Source organism: Leptodactylus fuscus, chromosome 3, assembly GCF_031893055.1.
Source record: "Leptodactylus fuscus isolate aLepFus1 chromosome 3, aLepFus1.hap2, whole genome shotgun sequence".
Taxonomy (NCBI): Eukaryota; Metazoa; Chordata; class Amphibia; order Anura; family Leptodactylidae; genus Leptodactylus; species Leptodactylus fuscus.
In genome coordinates, this window is record NC_134267.1 from 191825274 (window position 1) to 191842601 (window position 17328).

At 41.7% G+C, this 17328-nt stretch overlaps 1 protein-coding gene across 1 annotated transcript; it reads left to right on the forward strand.

Moving 5' to 3' along the window:
• Positions 1 to 62: 62 nt before the first annotated feature.
• On the forward strand, positions 63 to 16209 carry ATG4B (autophagy related 4B cysteine peptidase). The gene is made up of 13 exons (XM_075268961.1): positions 63 to 140; positions 1566 to 1667; positions 1918 to 1989; positions 3765 to 3863; positions 5869 to 5967; positions 7262 to 7334; positions 7418 to 7497; positions 9145 to 9302; positions 9485 to 9563; positions 10854 to 10999; positions 11943 to 11999; positions 13221 to 13314; positions 16133 to 16209. The coding sequence occupies exons 1-13, from the start codon at positions 131 to 133 to the stop codon at positions 16204 to 16206; spliced, it is 1143 nt and encodes a 380-aa protein (XP_075125062.1). The 5' UTR covers positions 63 to 130; the 3' UTR covers positions 16207 to 16209.
• The last annotated feature ends 1119 nt before the right edge of the window (positions 16210 to 17328 follow it).

A 17328-nucleotide genomic window follows, 5' to 3' on the forward strand; every position in this document is an offset into this window, starting at 1 on the left:
GTTTATATACGTATCAGACGTCCTGTGGTAACCTGGTGTCTGATTGGCTGCTTTTATGTCAGCTGATGTAGTGTTTGTCACTAGGGTAGGTTGTCTCCCTGCCATATGAGTGTGTGAGAGGAAGGGAATCATGGACGCAGGTGAGTTCAGCACTGGAGTCTCAGCCCTCGTTCATACCTGGCCGTTTTATAGTCTGATGATAATCTATAAGCGTATGAGAACCGCAGGGGGGCCGGGACGGGCAGGCGGTGTACAGTCATGTGTCTGCCCTGTATCTCCTGGCCTGGCCTATTGTCTAGGACAGTATATACACTGCTGTTAGACCCCCACTAGGATTTTCCCATCAGCCATTCATTTCGTTATCGTTTCAGTGTACAGCGCCCCCTTCTGGCTCATACAGCCTTATAATATTATTACCCGGGGGGAGTAAGACAACAACTATAGGCATTCAGGGATGACTGGGCTTTCTGTTACGTTGGGGACAAGATAGGGTTAATATGTTGCTAAAAATAGTGTGGGCAGTATAGGAAAGGGCAGTATAGGAAAGGAGAGTCTGCACCTTCCAGTATTGTGGGGGAAGTGAATGGAGAAAACCTGGACGTCTACTGTCAGGAACCCCACAGATCAGCTGTTTTCTCTGTGACTGTATATACTTGTCATAGCTGTATCCTATAGTGTACCAGTGTGATGGACTGATGTCATATGGTTTATTTGTCTGTGGGTCAGTATGATTGCGGTGGTGCTAAATATATACATATATACATTTAGATATTACCATTGCTTAAATACCATATGGTTTTTGTTTTTTTTTAATTTATATATAATAAAACTATTTTCTATGGAAAAAAAAAAGATTTTTATGTTAAATTTAATCCCACTAAGGAACTTCACAGTATAATCCTCAGATTACTTATACAGTGATTCAGGATAGTGCCTATAGCAAAGTGGGTGGAAAGCTGAGGAAGAGCTGGATGCTGATCAAAATCGGCCCCAAATTCTTTAGTGTGAACATGCCCTAAGGGTGTTTAGAAGTTAAAACCAGGAATGGATTAAAAGAATGGGTAGCGGTGTTATCAAACATGACTGTGTACAGGCCCTGTAAGGGCTCAGACTTGTGGGTTCAGAGATCTCTCCAATCCTGATAATCACATGACTATGTACAGGCCCTTTAAGGGCTCACGTGGGATCAGACATCTCTACAATCCTGGTAGTGACATGGCGGTGTACAGGCCCTCTAAGGGCTCACATGTTGGATCAGACATCTCTCTATTCCTGGTAGTCATATGACTATGTACAGGCCCTCTAAGTGCTCAGACTTGTGTGATCAGAGATATTGCCAATCCTGTAGTCACATGGCTCTGCCATTTCGTAACCACATTTGGCACAGAAGGAAGACTGTATAGTATCCAAAGCAATATGAACAAGTTTTATGGTCTTCATGGTCATGATATCTTTATGGTGTAAATTGTGATCGTTACATATTGGTCAGCAAGTGTAAGACAAATGACTCTTCCAAGCTCGGGCAATAAGTCACCTGTGATAATCTGTGTTTCATGTCTTCCTAGCTACACTGACCTATGACACCCTGCGGTTTGCCGATACCCCCGACTTTCCTGAAACGGCAGAGCCTGTCTGGATATTGGGGAAGAAGTACAGTGCACTAACAGGTACTACAATACATAACTGCTTTGTGTGGATCTGATACACTTCCTTTTATTTCATTATATTGAAATACAATTTCCCCTCCTAACCAGCAGCCAAACACTGTCTTAGTGTGAATTGTTGCTTATAATGAGGGTTAGCTCATGGGGTGTTGTGGGGAGCAATACAGTGACACTATGTGACCAGCTCAGGGTAATACCCTGTATACTTAGAAAGATATTGTCCACTCTCCCATTTTCTAATCTTTTCATGCAGAAAAGGAAGAGCTTCTGAATGATGTCACGTCCAGACTGTGGTTCACTTACCGACGGAACTTTCCAGCAATAGGTATGAGCTATAAAGGTGTCTATATATAATAGGTATAAAGACATAGGACCAGAGTAGATCATGGACTCACACCATTTGTACTAGTGGCAGCTTTGCCTTTAGACATATGCAGAATTCCTTAAATATGCAATTTTTGTTTGTTAAAGGGTTTCCAGAGTTTTTAATGGGTTATTAATTGAATAGTTTAGCAGTGCATTCCCTACATTGGTTACTAATACATAAGCAGGTCCCCCTCAGCCCTGTTTATTACCTCTGTGGAGGATGGTTTTCAGTCACATGACGGATTCTATTCTACTTTATGGACCTTCCTAGAGGGGGGTTGGTGGTGTCAGACAGAGTTGAAATGTCTGCAGTGGAGGCAGGGGTCACACAGCAGACTGCTATGTTATGCAAAATGTAAACTTCAGGGCTTTAGGAGATAATGCTTATATTATAGTAGTAGTAAAGCTTATCCAGGGCTGAGAATACACTGATAAGCTTTATTGTTCTCCAGATAACCCCTTTAAGAGCTCCAGGTTTTACAACATATGGATTTTTAAAGCAGTCTCTGGTAGAGATCTCCAGAATAATTGATTTGGTTAGAGTTTATATTTGCTGCAAAGATATCTAGACAGAGGACAATATATTTGCAGAAGTTTTCAATGTACATATCCCAGCCTCTGCTTGGAAGAGTAGTACTCCCCTGCAATGTAGGTAAACAGCTATACACACTAAGGGCTAGTTCACACAGGGCAGCGGATTTTGACGCGGAATCCGCCTGAATCAGACGCGGCGTCCATGAGGCTCTGACTCAATAATTTGGGCCTAATCCATTGCAGAATGCCGTGACGGGATGCCAGTGCACTGCATGTGTATGTGTACACACGGAACTCAGTGTTAACTAGCCCTTAGTAGGTGACAGTTAGTGGGATATCCTGCTGGGACATGCTTTGAAACTGTTGTTGCAAAAATGCAGGGCGCTATATAGTATTTTCTCTTGAAGGGATCCTGTCACCTGTAAGTGGGCGTTCACACTTGTGCCCGCTGTGTGCCCACCATGATTCTGCCGATATTGCACAAACACTGCCTGGGGATGGCATGCTAGTGGTCAGTTTAAAAATCCATTAATTTCAAAGGGTTTTTAAAGCAGACTGCCAATGTCCGCATGCAGCCTTTCCACCACGAAATCGCTATTTTTACACAGGTTAGTGATATGAATTCTGGACAACAGGGTGTGTCGCTGTACAGTCTGCAATAATTGGACAATTTCAGTCTGTATAGGGTCACACTCCCAACAGATAACAATGTCAGTAACATATGAGTTTATTCCTAAATTTCTAGGAGGAGTAGCAGAGGAACAGTATGATGCAAATCCATCAGAAATTCAATCCTACTGACAGTGGTTTTTGCTTGGTCATTTTATCTGAGCGCTTTCATTGAAGTGTTGGAGCTGCTACATGTAGAAGCCTAGGACGTCAGCCATTACCAGGATTCCCAGCATCATAGATTGTATTGATTCCTACCTGAATGTAATTGTTTTAAATAGCACAACCATTGCTGGTGACTCACAGTCTGACTCAGTGTCCCATTTTATATTTCTGCTAGTATACCCAGTCATTTACAGATATGTGGAGAATAACTCCATTTACAATAAAGGAACAGGGAGCCAGCACATCAGAGACGGAAATAACTGTTCGATGCGGTTTTGTTTGTAAAAGACTACATGTATCCTGCCAGTATATATCTCTATAAATGTAATTGGGGAAAAAAAAGATATTTAGGTTTTCTCTTTGCAGGTGGAACTGGTCCAACATCTGACACTGGCTGGGGCTGCATGCTGCGATGTGGGCAGATGATTTTTGCTCAGGCTTTGATTTGTAGGCATATAGGAAGAGGTAAGATGCCAAAATTCTTTCATTATTGTGTTTTCTAGTGTGGTCAATGGTATGGTAAAGTTGCATGAAGTCTGGATTGAACTTAACTGGAGATGAGCGAGTACTGTTCGGATCAGCCGATCCGAACAGCACGCTCCATAGAAATGAATGGATGCACCTGGTACTTCCGCTTTGACGGCGGCCGGCCGCTTATCCCCCCGCGTGCCGGCTACGTCCATTCATTTCTATGCGAGCGTGCTGTTCGGATCGGCTGATCCGAACAGTACTCGCTCATCTCTAAACTTAACCACTTCAGTACCGGGCCAATTTCTGGTCCAGGACCAGACACATTTTAGGGGTTTTTTTTTTTTTTTTTGTATGTACGGTTTTGAGGGCTGTAACATTTTTCTCATACGTCTCATCCAACTAATTTTTGCTTTATTTTTATGGTGTTTTTATTTTCGAACGTGTTTTTATTTATTTATTTATTTTTTATATCCGGGAAAATATAAACAAAATAGGAGGGAAATTGTGTCTGGTTCTCACTTTTCTTTTTTCTTTATTTAATAACACAAATGCCACTGATAAACTTTATAAAATAGTTTTTCCTCTCAGTTACGGTAATTTTTATTTTGTATGGTGTTGTTGGGGGTGGGGCTACAACCTTTAATAACGGCATTTTAATGGCGTATTATTTTACTTATTTTTTAAATTATTTTATTATTTTATTTAATTTTTAAAAAAACTTTTTTTTAATATATATATATATATATATATATATATATATATATAATTTTTTTTTTTTTCAGATGGTGTCCCCATAAGGTCATAAGAGACCTTTGGGGACACCTGATCACTTTTTTCTTTGGTAGAGAGGCTGATTTCCCCTGTAGCTGGGGCTGGTACATTTACCCCCAGTTGTAGGAGGAATCCAGCCTTCTGCATGTTGTATATAGACCTTATAGAGCAGATCTGGGTCCTGTAGGACCCAGCAGCTCTTGCAAGACACTGAGCCCGGCGGATCACGTAACCGCTGGGTCAGAGGGCGGCCGCATCATGGCGGCGCCCATAGCTGTGTTTACAGCGCTCATTGAGCACTGTATATATAGCGATCGAGAAGGTAATAAACCTTCCCTGCCTTCTCTCTGGGAGCTCCGGCTGAAGTTACCGGATCCCAGTATTAGCAGCTGCTGTGTTCTGACAGGACATACCGGCACGTACTGTCAGAACAAGGCAACCACTATGCGGCCGTATAAAGCCTATGGCCGGTCTGGAAGTGGTTAAAGAGGATCTTTCAATACCGGCACCAACTCCAATTTTTAGGATCTTTTACTAAGTGCCACTTCACCAGTTCTAGCACAGTTGGAAAACTTTTTTTAGCCCCCACCGTTTCCAAGCTATCAGTGCAGTTAGTTTTGGTGCTTGATATGCTAACTAGACTCCTTAATGTCAGAGCTCCAGTCCGAAGTAGACAGTGTCAGAGCTCTGAGTCATGGTCCCTTGCCTGTTCCTGCCTGACGCCACCCACTTCACATTAGGGAGTCTAGTTAGCTTATTAGGCATGAAAATTAACTGCACTTATTGCTTGGCAATGGTGGGGGCTAGAGAAAAAATTTCAACTGCGCTGGAATCAGTGGAGCAGCGTTTATTAAAGTATGCAGAGAGATGAACTCGTCATAGTTGGTGAAAGGTTCTTTTTAAGGAATACTCTTTACAAACATTATGTAGTTTTGTGATGCAAGACATAAAGGGGTGTTGCACACCACAGAGATTAAACAGAACCTTTCTACAACTCACGGGCAGACACTTTGCAAACCCATCCCATTTCCAGACTCCTCTATGTGCATGGGGCCTTAACCAAAGAGGGAATTTCCATTAATGATTAGGATTAGTTATGTTAAGAACTGTTTTCTTACATTTTTGTGTTTGAATCCAAGCACTTCAGGTGCGACTATATACATAGAGAGGGTGGAGTGGTACATATAGATGTTGCTGGAATAAGGTATATTTTCAATTTTTTTGTTAGAATGGAGATGGGACAAAAAAGGACCAGCTGGAGAGTACCTCAGTATCCTGACTGCTTTTCTAGACAAGAAAGATAGTTATTACTCCATACATCAGATTGGTGAGAGACCTATGTGGATAAGACAATGCATTTCACTGCCTGCGGCTTGTGTGTGTGGCTGTTCTCAGAAGATTCCCTTCCACACTCCCTGAGTGAGAGAAAAGCAGAGACAGACAGACAGAGGCTACCCCAAATATTAGTTTTGTGCATTTTATGTGTATAATTTCCCATATGGTGCTGCTGCTGAGTCAGTAAGGGTTAGTTTCTGGTCCTGATTTTGATGCGGTAAGCCACGTCAGAATCCGGACCAAAATGCGACTGCCGTGGCTTCCGACAGTCGCGGCTTTTCGCTCCAGATTAGATCCAAATGAATGGGCCTAATCTGGAGGGATTGTCTTGATGCGGACGCCACGGTGGTTTCCGCCACAAATCGGAAGGGCAGGTCGCTTCTTTTTTTCCAAGAGGAAATGACTAGCTCCCATTGAATTCAATGGGAGGCGTTTTTTTGACACGGATTCCTCATCAAAATCTGGAGACATCATAGCAGCTAGTCTCCACCAACCAGTGCAGGGATAGCTGAAAATAATAGAGAACCTAAGCGGAAATCTGCTAAAAAAATGCAGATTTTTCAGGCCTGTTAAAAACACACTCAGGGTAGGTTCACAGTAGCGCTTGGTACACATTTGGGGTTTCTGTCCTCAAACTTGCTTAGAAATGCAGGACTTTTCTCTCCACATTTTTCCGGCAGAAACCCAGCAGACCCCATTCTAGTTCATGAGGGTCTGCGGGTTTCCACAAGTACTCTCTTTTTAAACAGGTTAGCGCTCTGTTTTTTAGGTCTCCAAACGGACCCGAAAGACAGAAAGCCAAACACTAGTGTGAACTTAGCATCATATATAGTAAACCTATTTATTCTATTTATTTCTTGTACTGTATGTATTAGAATATGACAATAGTGTCTGTACTTTCTGATCGTTGTGTTTTACCCGACGACAGATATGTTAGTCACCAGTCGCATATTTTAAGGGCATTGGCCTCAACATTCATCAGTGTTATTTACTGTGGTAGAAATGAAATAATATAGAATACATTCAGTTTTCATGAACACTATTGTCTAAGCAGCACGTGAATGGGCAGGCCTATTTTCACAAAGGGTGGGTATAATATTTAGGTGTGTGTTGGGGATGATCAGTAACTTGCTGTACAGGTATGATGTAAGATTGATGGTTAAATATAAAGATGTCCTATTAATAATGACCTGTTCTGTAATGGCCTCATCTGGCTATCCACTCAGTATTTCAGTATGTATGCTGCCTTATCAGTCTCTGTGGTAACTCTATGCTTTTTATTACAGCCCAGATGGGAGTTGGTGAAGGGAAATACATTGGTCAGTGGTATGGGCCGAACACTGTAGCACAAGTGCTGAGGTATTTAGTAGCACAGCTATTATTTACCCACAGACAGGATATGGCTCATGTTATGCTTAGTCTTCTTATCTCTCTCATTGCAGGAAGCTAGCTGCTTTTGACCAGTGGAGCTCAATGGCTGTTCACATAGCTATGGATAATACTGTTGTGACTGATGAGATAAGTGAGTAAGGCCCCAACATCAATGTAAGCAGTGCTGTATAGCAGCATCACCAAGACTTGTGGTTGTATATGCTGTGTAACATACAGAGTTCTATTTTTTTCAGAAATGTTACCTCTATGTTTATAAAAGCTACATAATTGCTTAAGTGAGCAATTTTTATTAATAAATGACAGTAAATTATTTCAATTAAAATCTTATCCTATCCTTACTTCCTACTAATCCTATCCTACGAATATTCCTTTCCTACTAATATTAGAAATGTGAAAGTTTGTGTGTTTGTTCCTCAATCACGCAAAAACGGCTGAACGGATTTGGCTGAAATTTGCCACATAGATAGATAGATAGGAACTCCAAGTAAATTTTGGCTACTTTTTATCCCGGTAAATGACGTCACTACATGACTGTTAAGCACAAATTTACACATACACTATGTTTGAGGACCTTTGATGACATCACAGGCCCTTCAGCTGTCCCATAGGCTCATGCTATGTGGTGGGTGGAACTACATGCTAATTTTGGGGGCGGAGCTAAACAGGAGGGAGCTGGATAGTGTGCAAGCTCAATACAATGGAGTCTCCTAGAAGATCAGGAGACTACAGAACATGCAAGCTGTGTGTGGCCACAGAATTGCCCGATGTAGCCGAGCTGAGGCAGCGCGGTACCACAGCTTGCTCTGCTCTCCATACGGATGTGCATACAGCTGGGGCTGCTGCGCATATGCACAAATGTAGCAGAGCCGACACGCGCACGCAGGTGAGTCACCGCCAACCACATTTGGCTAATTATTAGCGGCTCATCAACAACAACAACCCGCAGACAAATTCGTGGGCAGAAGCTAGTAAATTCTAATTGTCACAATTGCTGCCAAGAAATCAGAAGTTATTTACAAGTTTAGGTATAATGAAAGAGGATGAAGTTACTAAATTGATTTTCGGCGGTGGCTGAAAGGAGGAAGCCAATAACACAAAAGTTAATTCTACACTGTCACATGCACAGAACAGACATGCATTTTCTATCCAAACAAAGGCAAACACTGCACATGCCAGGCTTCTCTTTGCACTGAACTAGGAAGAGATGGCCAATGGCTGGCTTGGCAATGATCCTACAGGATACTACTTTGTATATGTAACAGCCATCACTTCAGAAAGGACTTTTTACCACATGCATAGTGGTAGGGTTGTTTTTTAGTGGTGAAACCTGGTGACAATTTTCCTTTAATTAAAAAGTGTGATACCTAATTTATGGGAAAAATATGCAAATCTGTTTCCCAAGATGTAAATAGGGAAACAGTGCCTCTGTTTGCTGCCCTCTAGAGGTAGCTCCCTTCATCATGCCCGACTTTCCAACAAGCCTTTACTGCAATGATGTGGGATTTTGCAAGGGAGCTACCCCTTTAGCCAGAAAACAGAGGCATTGTTTCCCTATTTACATCTTGGGAAACAGATTTGCATATTTTTCCCATAATCCCCCTAGTAGAGCTAAAATGGCTTTTTGTAAGACTCCACATGCCTGAGAAGGTGGACTCTCCTCAAGGAGTGACATTTTCCCCATACCTAAGTTATGTAAGACTTTCAGTTTCCATCTATTACACTTGAACCTATTAAAGTATAATGAAGGCCTGACAAGCGAAATCTTTCCTTTGTACAGGGAGGCTGTGTAGATTGGGAAGCTGTGACTCTGGGCCGCTGTGCAATGGTCACAATGGAGCTTCAGAGTCGCCCAGGCTGTGGAAGCCTCTAGTGTTACTTATACCCCTTCGGCTGGGCCTAAGTGAGATCAATGAAGCGTATATCGAAACCCTAAAGGTATTTTTTTTATTATTATTTTATTTAAAGAAAAAATGTTTTTGGGCTTCTAATTAAATTGAATTTACAAATGTAATATTTACTGCACAGTCCAAGGATAAAGGCACATTACTAGATAGGACTACTTCCAGCTTCACTAGAGCTATATTATATCATCAGAGCTGTTTCATTGTCTTTTTCAGCATTGCTTCATGCTGCCACAGTCTTTAGGAGTTATTGGTGGCCGGCCAAACAGTGCTCATTTCTTCATAGGATATGTTGGTAAGTATGGCTGTAGGTGACCTCCTCCATACCCAGACCAGTGCTATATCTGTATATATAATGAAAGAAATAATATAATCTTTTTACCTACTAGTATAATGATGAGGAATGTTCTAGAGAGAGTATGTGGGTATCCATTAATTCTCATCCAAACCTTGGCCAAGACGAGAGCTCCTTTTTTCTCCATATAAGCGTATCCGTGCCTATGCGTTTCACCGGGGTCATGCATACCCATGATAGTGAAATTCATGAAGAGAAAGAGAAAAATCAATTCGTGCAACAGAACCTCAAATATTACTCCAATTTTTTTTATTTCTTTTAATTGTGGAGTCATATTGAAGATGTGGAAACTATTAAGGAACACTTGTGGAATTAAGTAGTAAATAAAAACTTAATGAACTCTTGGCAGTCTCTTAATCAGCTTCATGAGGTAGTTACCTGGAATGGTTTTATCACAAAAGTCTTGAAAGAGTTTTTTTTTTTTCTTGTCTGGGCTAAAATCAGTGATTACCTATCTTAGTGGGTATCTTACGCCTGGCAAACCTACTGATCAGCCGCTGATACACAGAGAGTGGAGCAGAAAGAAGACAGCGCTGTTTGTTGTGTAGAGAAAGCTCCAGGAACTTGGTCTGGCTACTGCACAGATGACAGAGCTGTCTGCTTTCTGGTGCCTTCTCTGCTGAGAATAGCTGACTGGTAACTCTGCCAGATTTTTCACCCCCACAGATTAAATATTGATGGACCTTTTAATTCAATGTGTTTTTTTCATAGTTTTCATTTCTTACATAAATCTGCAGTGTAGAGAAAAAAAAAAGTGGAAGGGAAAGGTGTATCCAAAGTTTTCACTTGAATTGCATATACGATTAAAATGATTTGCAAAACTGTTCTGTTTTTCTGTATTACAGGACAAAATACATGGGGGTTTTACCCTAAATGCAGCAGTCTTCCCTGCAACAATCTACTAGCACTTGTGCTGACTTGACACCAAGTCCTATTATTTTTCAAGCAAACCTGTTACAGCATTTCCCTATGCAGCTAGGGTGTAGGGACCTAAAACTGTTACTAGCAGTCCCATCTATTCCTGTTTTAGCTTGCCAGAGATAAGAGTGGTACCCAGCACATGCGCATGTAACTGATATCTAGAAGGACGGTACACCCTGTGCATGTACAGTGAGAGAATGTGAATGATACTGTATATTCACTAATAGTTAGGTATATCTTTTTTAGGCAGTTTTGCTTAGAATTCCTTCCCTATCATATTGTATTACTGAATTATAATGTCCCCAACAGGAGATGAGCTCATTTATCTAGATCCCCACACGACACAGCCAGCTGTGGAGCCCAGTGATGGCACTTATATAGCAGATGACAGCTTCCACTGCCAGCATCCTCCATGCCGGATGCATGTGTCAGAGATTGACCCGTCCATTGCCGTGGTAAGTACGATTTTAACAAACATATATTCAAAAATATTGTGCTGTTGCTTGTAGTCACATTAAAAAAATAATTAAGACAAGGAGATACACGGCAAATTGCTTGCCAAAACACAAAGGGGTTGCAATGTATACTCTGTTCATCTGACTCCTTTGTTATTCGCACCATTTCCCCTTCACAAGCCTATGATGCGATATGCTTGCTTGCAACTCAGTCCCATTCATACAGAGAGGGGGAGGAGGGACTGAGTGAACCACACACAGAGGCAATAAATGTGGTCTTACCAAAAGTGCTTTATTCATAGGCAATGCTTGCAGCAAGCATAGGCACTGTTTTTGCATTTACATCTTGGAAAACAGATTTGCATATTTTTCCTATAATCCCCCAGTGGAGCGAAAATTTGCTTTGTAAGTCTCCATACGCCTGTGAAGGTGCTCACTCCCTAAGGAGTGATGATATCCCCAGATCCTTGGTCTATAGCAGGGGTAGGGAACGTACGGCTCTCCAGCTGTTGCAAAACTACAACTCCCAGCATGCATACTGGCTCTGCTGTTCTGGGAACTCCCATGGAAGTGAATGGAGCATGTTGGGAGTTGTAGTTTCACAGCAGCTGGAGAGCCAAAGGTTCCCTACCCCTGGTCTATAGTCTCTCACTCTGCCAAACCAGTAACCTTATGCTGTGCTGAAGAGATCCAACAGATCAAAACAGCGCTGTCCACAGCTGGGATTCTGTTCCTTTTGGAATAGATTTACTGGTTTGGCTAAACCTTGCATCATAGCATTAAGGCTTGTTGAAAAAGTCGGGCATGATGTTTAAGGGGGCTGCCCCTAGAGGGCAGCAAGCAGAGGCACTGGTTTCCTATTTACATCTTGGAAAACAGATTTGCATATTTTTCCATTATTCATATCAGTATTTCTCTAAGCTGTATCCTCTCTATACTATAGGGATTCTTCTGCAGTTCTGAAGAAGATTTTAATGACTGGTGTCAGCGCATTAGAAAGGTGAGTCGCGTGCGTAAACTAAGCAGGAAGTTCAGTTATGTACAGGGGCATCAACAAACTATAGCCAAGGTAGGACTAGGGCAGTAACCCAAACTGAAAGGTGAAGGGGGAAAAAATACAGATATTAAAACATCACTGACTTGTAATCTGGTTTGATTATATATTTTTTTTAATTCTATTTTCAATACATGTTTATAAGGGCTGCCATCTTGCTTGAGCTTCTCCTCTGCTCTGTTAATAAAAGGCAGGAGTGAGAGTAGATTGTTGTACAGAGGAACATTTGGAAAGAGTAGAATCGCCTCTACAATGTACTGAGATTAGTTTTATAGCCAATTTACTGCTCATAGACTCATTTAAAGCTCCACTTTATGACACAAAGTAGTTGATAGGAGGGATCCATTATCTGTCACTCCATTTATGTACTAGGGACAGCCATGTACATAGACGATCTCTTTAGTGTAACCTGTTCTTTGGAACGATGCAAGTGGCATGTTTTGTTAGGGGGCATTCACACAGAGTAAAGTGGTGCTGATTCTGCAATGATAACTCACGGCAGAATCAGCACTGATTTAAAAAAAAAAAAAAAACTCCTTTTGACTTCAATGGGTTCTGTTTAATGCGCAGAACATGTTGAAATCAATGGGAGACTTTTTAGCAGCACCGATTCTGTCGCGAGTTATCGTTGCAGAATCAGCACCACTTTACTCCATGTGAATGCCCCCCCCTAAGAGGGCTTTTCACCATCTCCCATGCTTATCTGTGAATAGTTGCTGCTCCACTGATTCAATCACAGTTGGAATTTTTTCTCTAGCCTTTTTCATTGTTCCAGCGTCGCAACATAGTTAGCTTGGAGGCTTGGTTTGCTATTTGAGCTCTGTAATGTCAGAAGTGCAGTGTCAGGCAGGGGGAGTGATTCAGAACACCACTCAGAGGCTGCCAGTGTCAGAATCACATCCCTTGTCTGCTCCTGCCTGACACCACCCTTCTTATTATATCAGGTACCGAAACTAACAGCATTGATTGCTCATGAACCGTAGGGGGCTAGACAAATTCCAACTGTGCCAGAATCGGTGGAGCAGCACCTACTAAATAATGCAGGAGGAGGGCTTGTAGGAGGTGGTGAAAGGTCCTCTTTAAATACTCATCTCCAGGTATATAAATGAAATTGTTTGTAAGCAAATATACGTCCTATGAATATAACTAAGTATGTTTTTTTTGCAGATATCACTCACTGGAGGATCTTTGCCTATGTTTGAGGTAGTGGATCAGCTACCACTACATCTATCTAACCCTGATGTACTAAACCTTACCCCAGGTAAGTGCAGTCATGTTGCTTGTGCTAGGGTGGAAACAGCTTTAGCCTACTAGTCAGTCTTGTACAGATGGTGACAAATTGAGTATATGTGGCTATGGGAACGAAATGTCTTTAGTTTCATTCAACGATATACACTCACCGGCCACTTTATTAGGTATACCATGCTAGTAACGGGTTGGACCCCCTTTTGCCTTCAGAACTGCCTCAATTCTTCGTGGCATAGATTCAACAAGGTGCTGGAAGCATTCCTCAGAGATTTTGGTCCATATTGACATGATGGCATCACACAGTTGCCGCAGATTTGTTGGCTGCACATCCATGATGCGAATCTCCCGTTCCACCACATCCCAAAGATGCTCTATTGGATTGAGATCTGGTGACTGTGGAGGCCATTGGAGTACAGTGAACTCATTGTCATGTTCAAGAAACCAGTCTGAGATGATTCCAGCTTTATGACATGGCACATTATCCTGCTGAAAGTAGCCATCAGATGTTGGGTACATTGTGGTCATAAAGGGATGGACATGGTCAGCAACAATACTCAGGTAGGCTTTGGCGTTGCAACGATGCTCAATTGGTACCAAGGGGCCCAAAGAGTGCCAAGAAAATATTCCCCACACCATGACACCACCACCACCAGCCTGAACCGTTGATACAAGGCAGGATGGATCCATGCTTTCATGTTGTTGACGCCAAATTCTGACCCTACCATCCGAATGTCGCAGCAGAAATCGAGACTCATCAGACCAGGCAACGTTTTTCCAATCTTCAATTGTCCAATTTCGATGAGCTTGTGCAAATTGTAGCCTCAGTTTCCTGTTCTTAGCTGAAAGGAGTGGCACCCGGTGTGGTCTTCTGCTGCTGTAGCCCATCTGCCTCAAAGTTCGACGTACTGTGCGTTCAGAGATGCTCTTCTGGCTACCTTGGTTGTAACGGGTGGCTATTTGAGTCACTGTTGCCTTTCTATCAGCTCGAACCAGTCTGGCCATTCTCCTCTGACCTCTGGCATCAACAACGCATTTCCGCCCCCAGAACTGCCGCTCACTGGATGTTTTTTCTTTTTCGGACCATTCTCTGTAAACCCTAGAGATGGTTGTGCGTGAAAGTCCCAGTAGATCAGCAGTTTCTGAAATACTCAGACCAGCCCTTCTGGCACCAACAACCATGCCACGTTCAAAGGCACTCAAATCACCTTTCTTCCCCATACTGATGCTCGGTTTGAACTGCAGGAGATTGTCTTGACCATGTCTACATGCCTAAATGCACTGAGTTGCCGCCATGTGATTGGCTGATTAGAAATTAAGTGTTAACGAGCAGTTGGACAGGTGTACCTAATAAAGTGGCCGGTGAGTGTATGAACTACTTTAAGGGTCAGTTCACACGTGAAAACCGCCTAGCTTATTTGTGCGAGGTAAAAAACCTCGAGGAGTTTTTTTGACGCTGTTTTTTGCATTCCACGCGGTTTTTGACGAGGTTTTTGACGCGGTTTTCGCTAGCGGTTTTCGCTAGGTTTTTTTTTCCTATATGTGCTATAGAAACTGTAGGCGAAAACCGCGCGGTTTTTTGCAAAAAAACGCGCGGTTTTGTGTGCAAAAAACCGCGCGGTTTTTTACTGCGCGGTTTTCGCCTCCCATTCACTTCTATGCAATTCTTCAGGCGTTTTCCGCCTGAAGAAAGGTCATGTCGCTTCTTCAGGCGGAAAACGCTAGGAGGAAAAAAAAAGCTAGTGGTCTACATAGACCACCATGTTAAAGGAGAGGTTTTTGAAGCGAATTCCGCTGTCAAAAACCTCCCCTTTGCCCACGTGTGAACTAGCCCTAAGGCTAAAGCTCCATGTTTCAGAAAATCAGCTTTATTTGTTGTGGTTTTCTTGAGCCATAGCCAGTAGTGGATTGAGCAGAACGGAGAAGTATAAGAGCTTCCTGTATCTCCCATTCCTTTTGTAGCCATTCTTGGCTTTGGTCAAAGAAAAAAATCTTCAACAAAAAAGCTGCATTTTTGCAACATGGACCTAAGGGTAAGTTCACACGTTGTTAGGTGTCAAGGAATTTGGTTAGGAAAAAATCCATTTCGGGAATTAGGAAATGGTTTTTTTGAAGCGTTTTTGACATGAGGCGTTTTTAGTTTTTTACCGACAGCACAGTGTACGGACCTTGAAAAACCGCTAACATTCTTTTTTTTTTTGCCAAAAACCACGAGTTTTTCCGCCTCCCGTTGTTTTTTTTTTTTTTCAGGCGGAATCCTCCTGAAGAAAGGTCATGTCGCTTCGTTTTTCCGATGGCTTTTTTTTTTTTTTTTTTTGCTATCAGGAGAAAAAAAAAAAAGCTAGCGGATTACATAGGACTCTATTGTGAGGTGTTTTTTGGTGGAGGATTTTGAGGCATATTCCGCCTCAAATTCCTGACCAAAAAACTGTGTGAACCCAGCCACAGCTTTTTCTTGATGCAGATTTTGCTGTGGCTTATTTTATTTTTTATAGCCAAAATCAAGAGTGAATTCCAAAAGGAACATGTGTCATAGTGTCCAATAGATGTGAATCCCAGCTGAGACCCACACCAGAAAAGAGGTCTTCCAACTATCTGGCATTGGTGCAGCAGTATAATGGCCAGGATTACAGAAACAGGCATAGGTTACACTCCTTTAGAAGCATGGGGGAGTTGGAGCTCAGTGAGCTATACCAAACTGCTCAGCTACTTTTGTAAGTGGTATAAAAATGAATATATAGAGCCATGTGTGGCTGCGAGATAGGGATTAGGGGATCAAGAAAATCTCATTGAGCCATACCCCATGTTGCTATCATTAATCATCTTTGTGTTAGATTCCTCAGATGCAGACCGCCTTGACAGATTCTTTGACTCAGAAGATGAAGAATTTGAAATTTTATCTTTTTGAAGAGAGAGAGAGAGAAAAAAAAAAAAAGACAATACGACTGATTGAAATGGTAAAGAGTATACTATTCCACAGGAGACTGCTGCTTCTTTGTTCATAAAACAACAAAACTACACACATTGCTGGATATAAGAATTGTCCTATTTACAGATCCCTGATGCGACCTGTTTTAATGCAGTGCCTAGCGCTAGGACGCCTAGACACGTCCAAGAATTTATGCATAGTAAGGAGTAAGTTTGGTTACATTCCATTTGCAGACGGAAGGAAGTCCAGCCATCTTGGAAGATGTGGGATATTGAGATGTATGGGAGGGAATATATACATCTTCCAAGTTTACTGAGATGGAGTATTCCTTAAAAGAGCCTTTAATTGCCTTCAGTAACTGTTTTTGTGTTTGTTTGGAATGTCTACATTGTCTTCAGCATAAAGGGATATTCCCATCTCCTAAAGTGATTGCTAGAACATGCCAGATTTTATGATCCTTAAGAGTTCTGGGACCTTTTTAAGCTTAATAAAGTGGCTACAGTGGTGACTTGTCACTGTGCCCCCTTCATTGTTTTATATCTGCTGTGCAGGACACTGCAGCATGGCCCCATTCAAAGTACTTTTTAAGATGGGAATACCACTTCAGCATTGTATAGTCTTTTGACCAGATCACATTATGTTGAGCTATTGACTATTTTCAGCCATTCAGATAGACAGCGCGTCATACTAACTTTCAATATAGCATTTGCCTAGTTAAATGGATGTAGCCATTCTAATTTCTAATTCTAATTTTCATTCTAACTAATTTATTTTTACTTTACTAAAAGCTTCTCTATGCTACTTTATTTCTTAGACAATAAAAGGGATACTAATGTAAAAAAAAATGCAAAAAATACCTTTCATTTGTTTTTTTTTCCCCCATTTTCACAATCAAAATAGGGTAAGGAAAAGTTCTGTATATATTTAATTTCCCAGGAGACATCCATTTGACTTCAACACAGTTATTCTAGTGCTAGAATGTGAAGTTTCTGGCTAAAAGGCAACTGACAGGAGCAGAAATAGTTTAATGGAGATTAGATAAAAGGAGCTCAGCCAATCCTTAGCTAGAGCTGGAGAGGAGCAGAATATAGAAATCAGACA

What these genes read in the sequence shown, in the direction of transcription:
- ATG4B (XM_075268961.1), top strand. An exon ending in TTGACCCGTCCATTGCCGTG is followed by an intron (nt 11,000 to 11,942) that starts GTAAGTACGATT and finishes TCTATACTATAG; the next exon opens with GGATTCTTCTGCAGTTCTGA. An exon ending in GGTGTCAGCGCATTAGAAAG is followed by an intron (nt 12,000 to 13,220) that starts GTGAGTCGCGTG and finishes TTTTTTTTGCAG; the next exon opens with ATATCACTCACTGGAGGATC.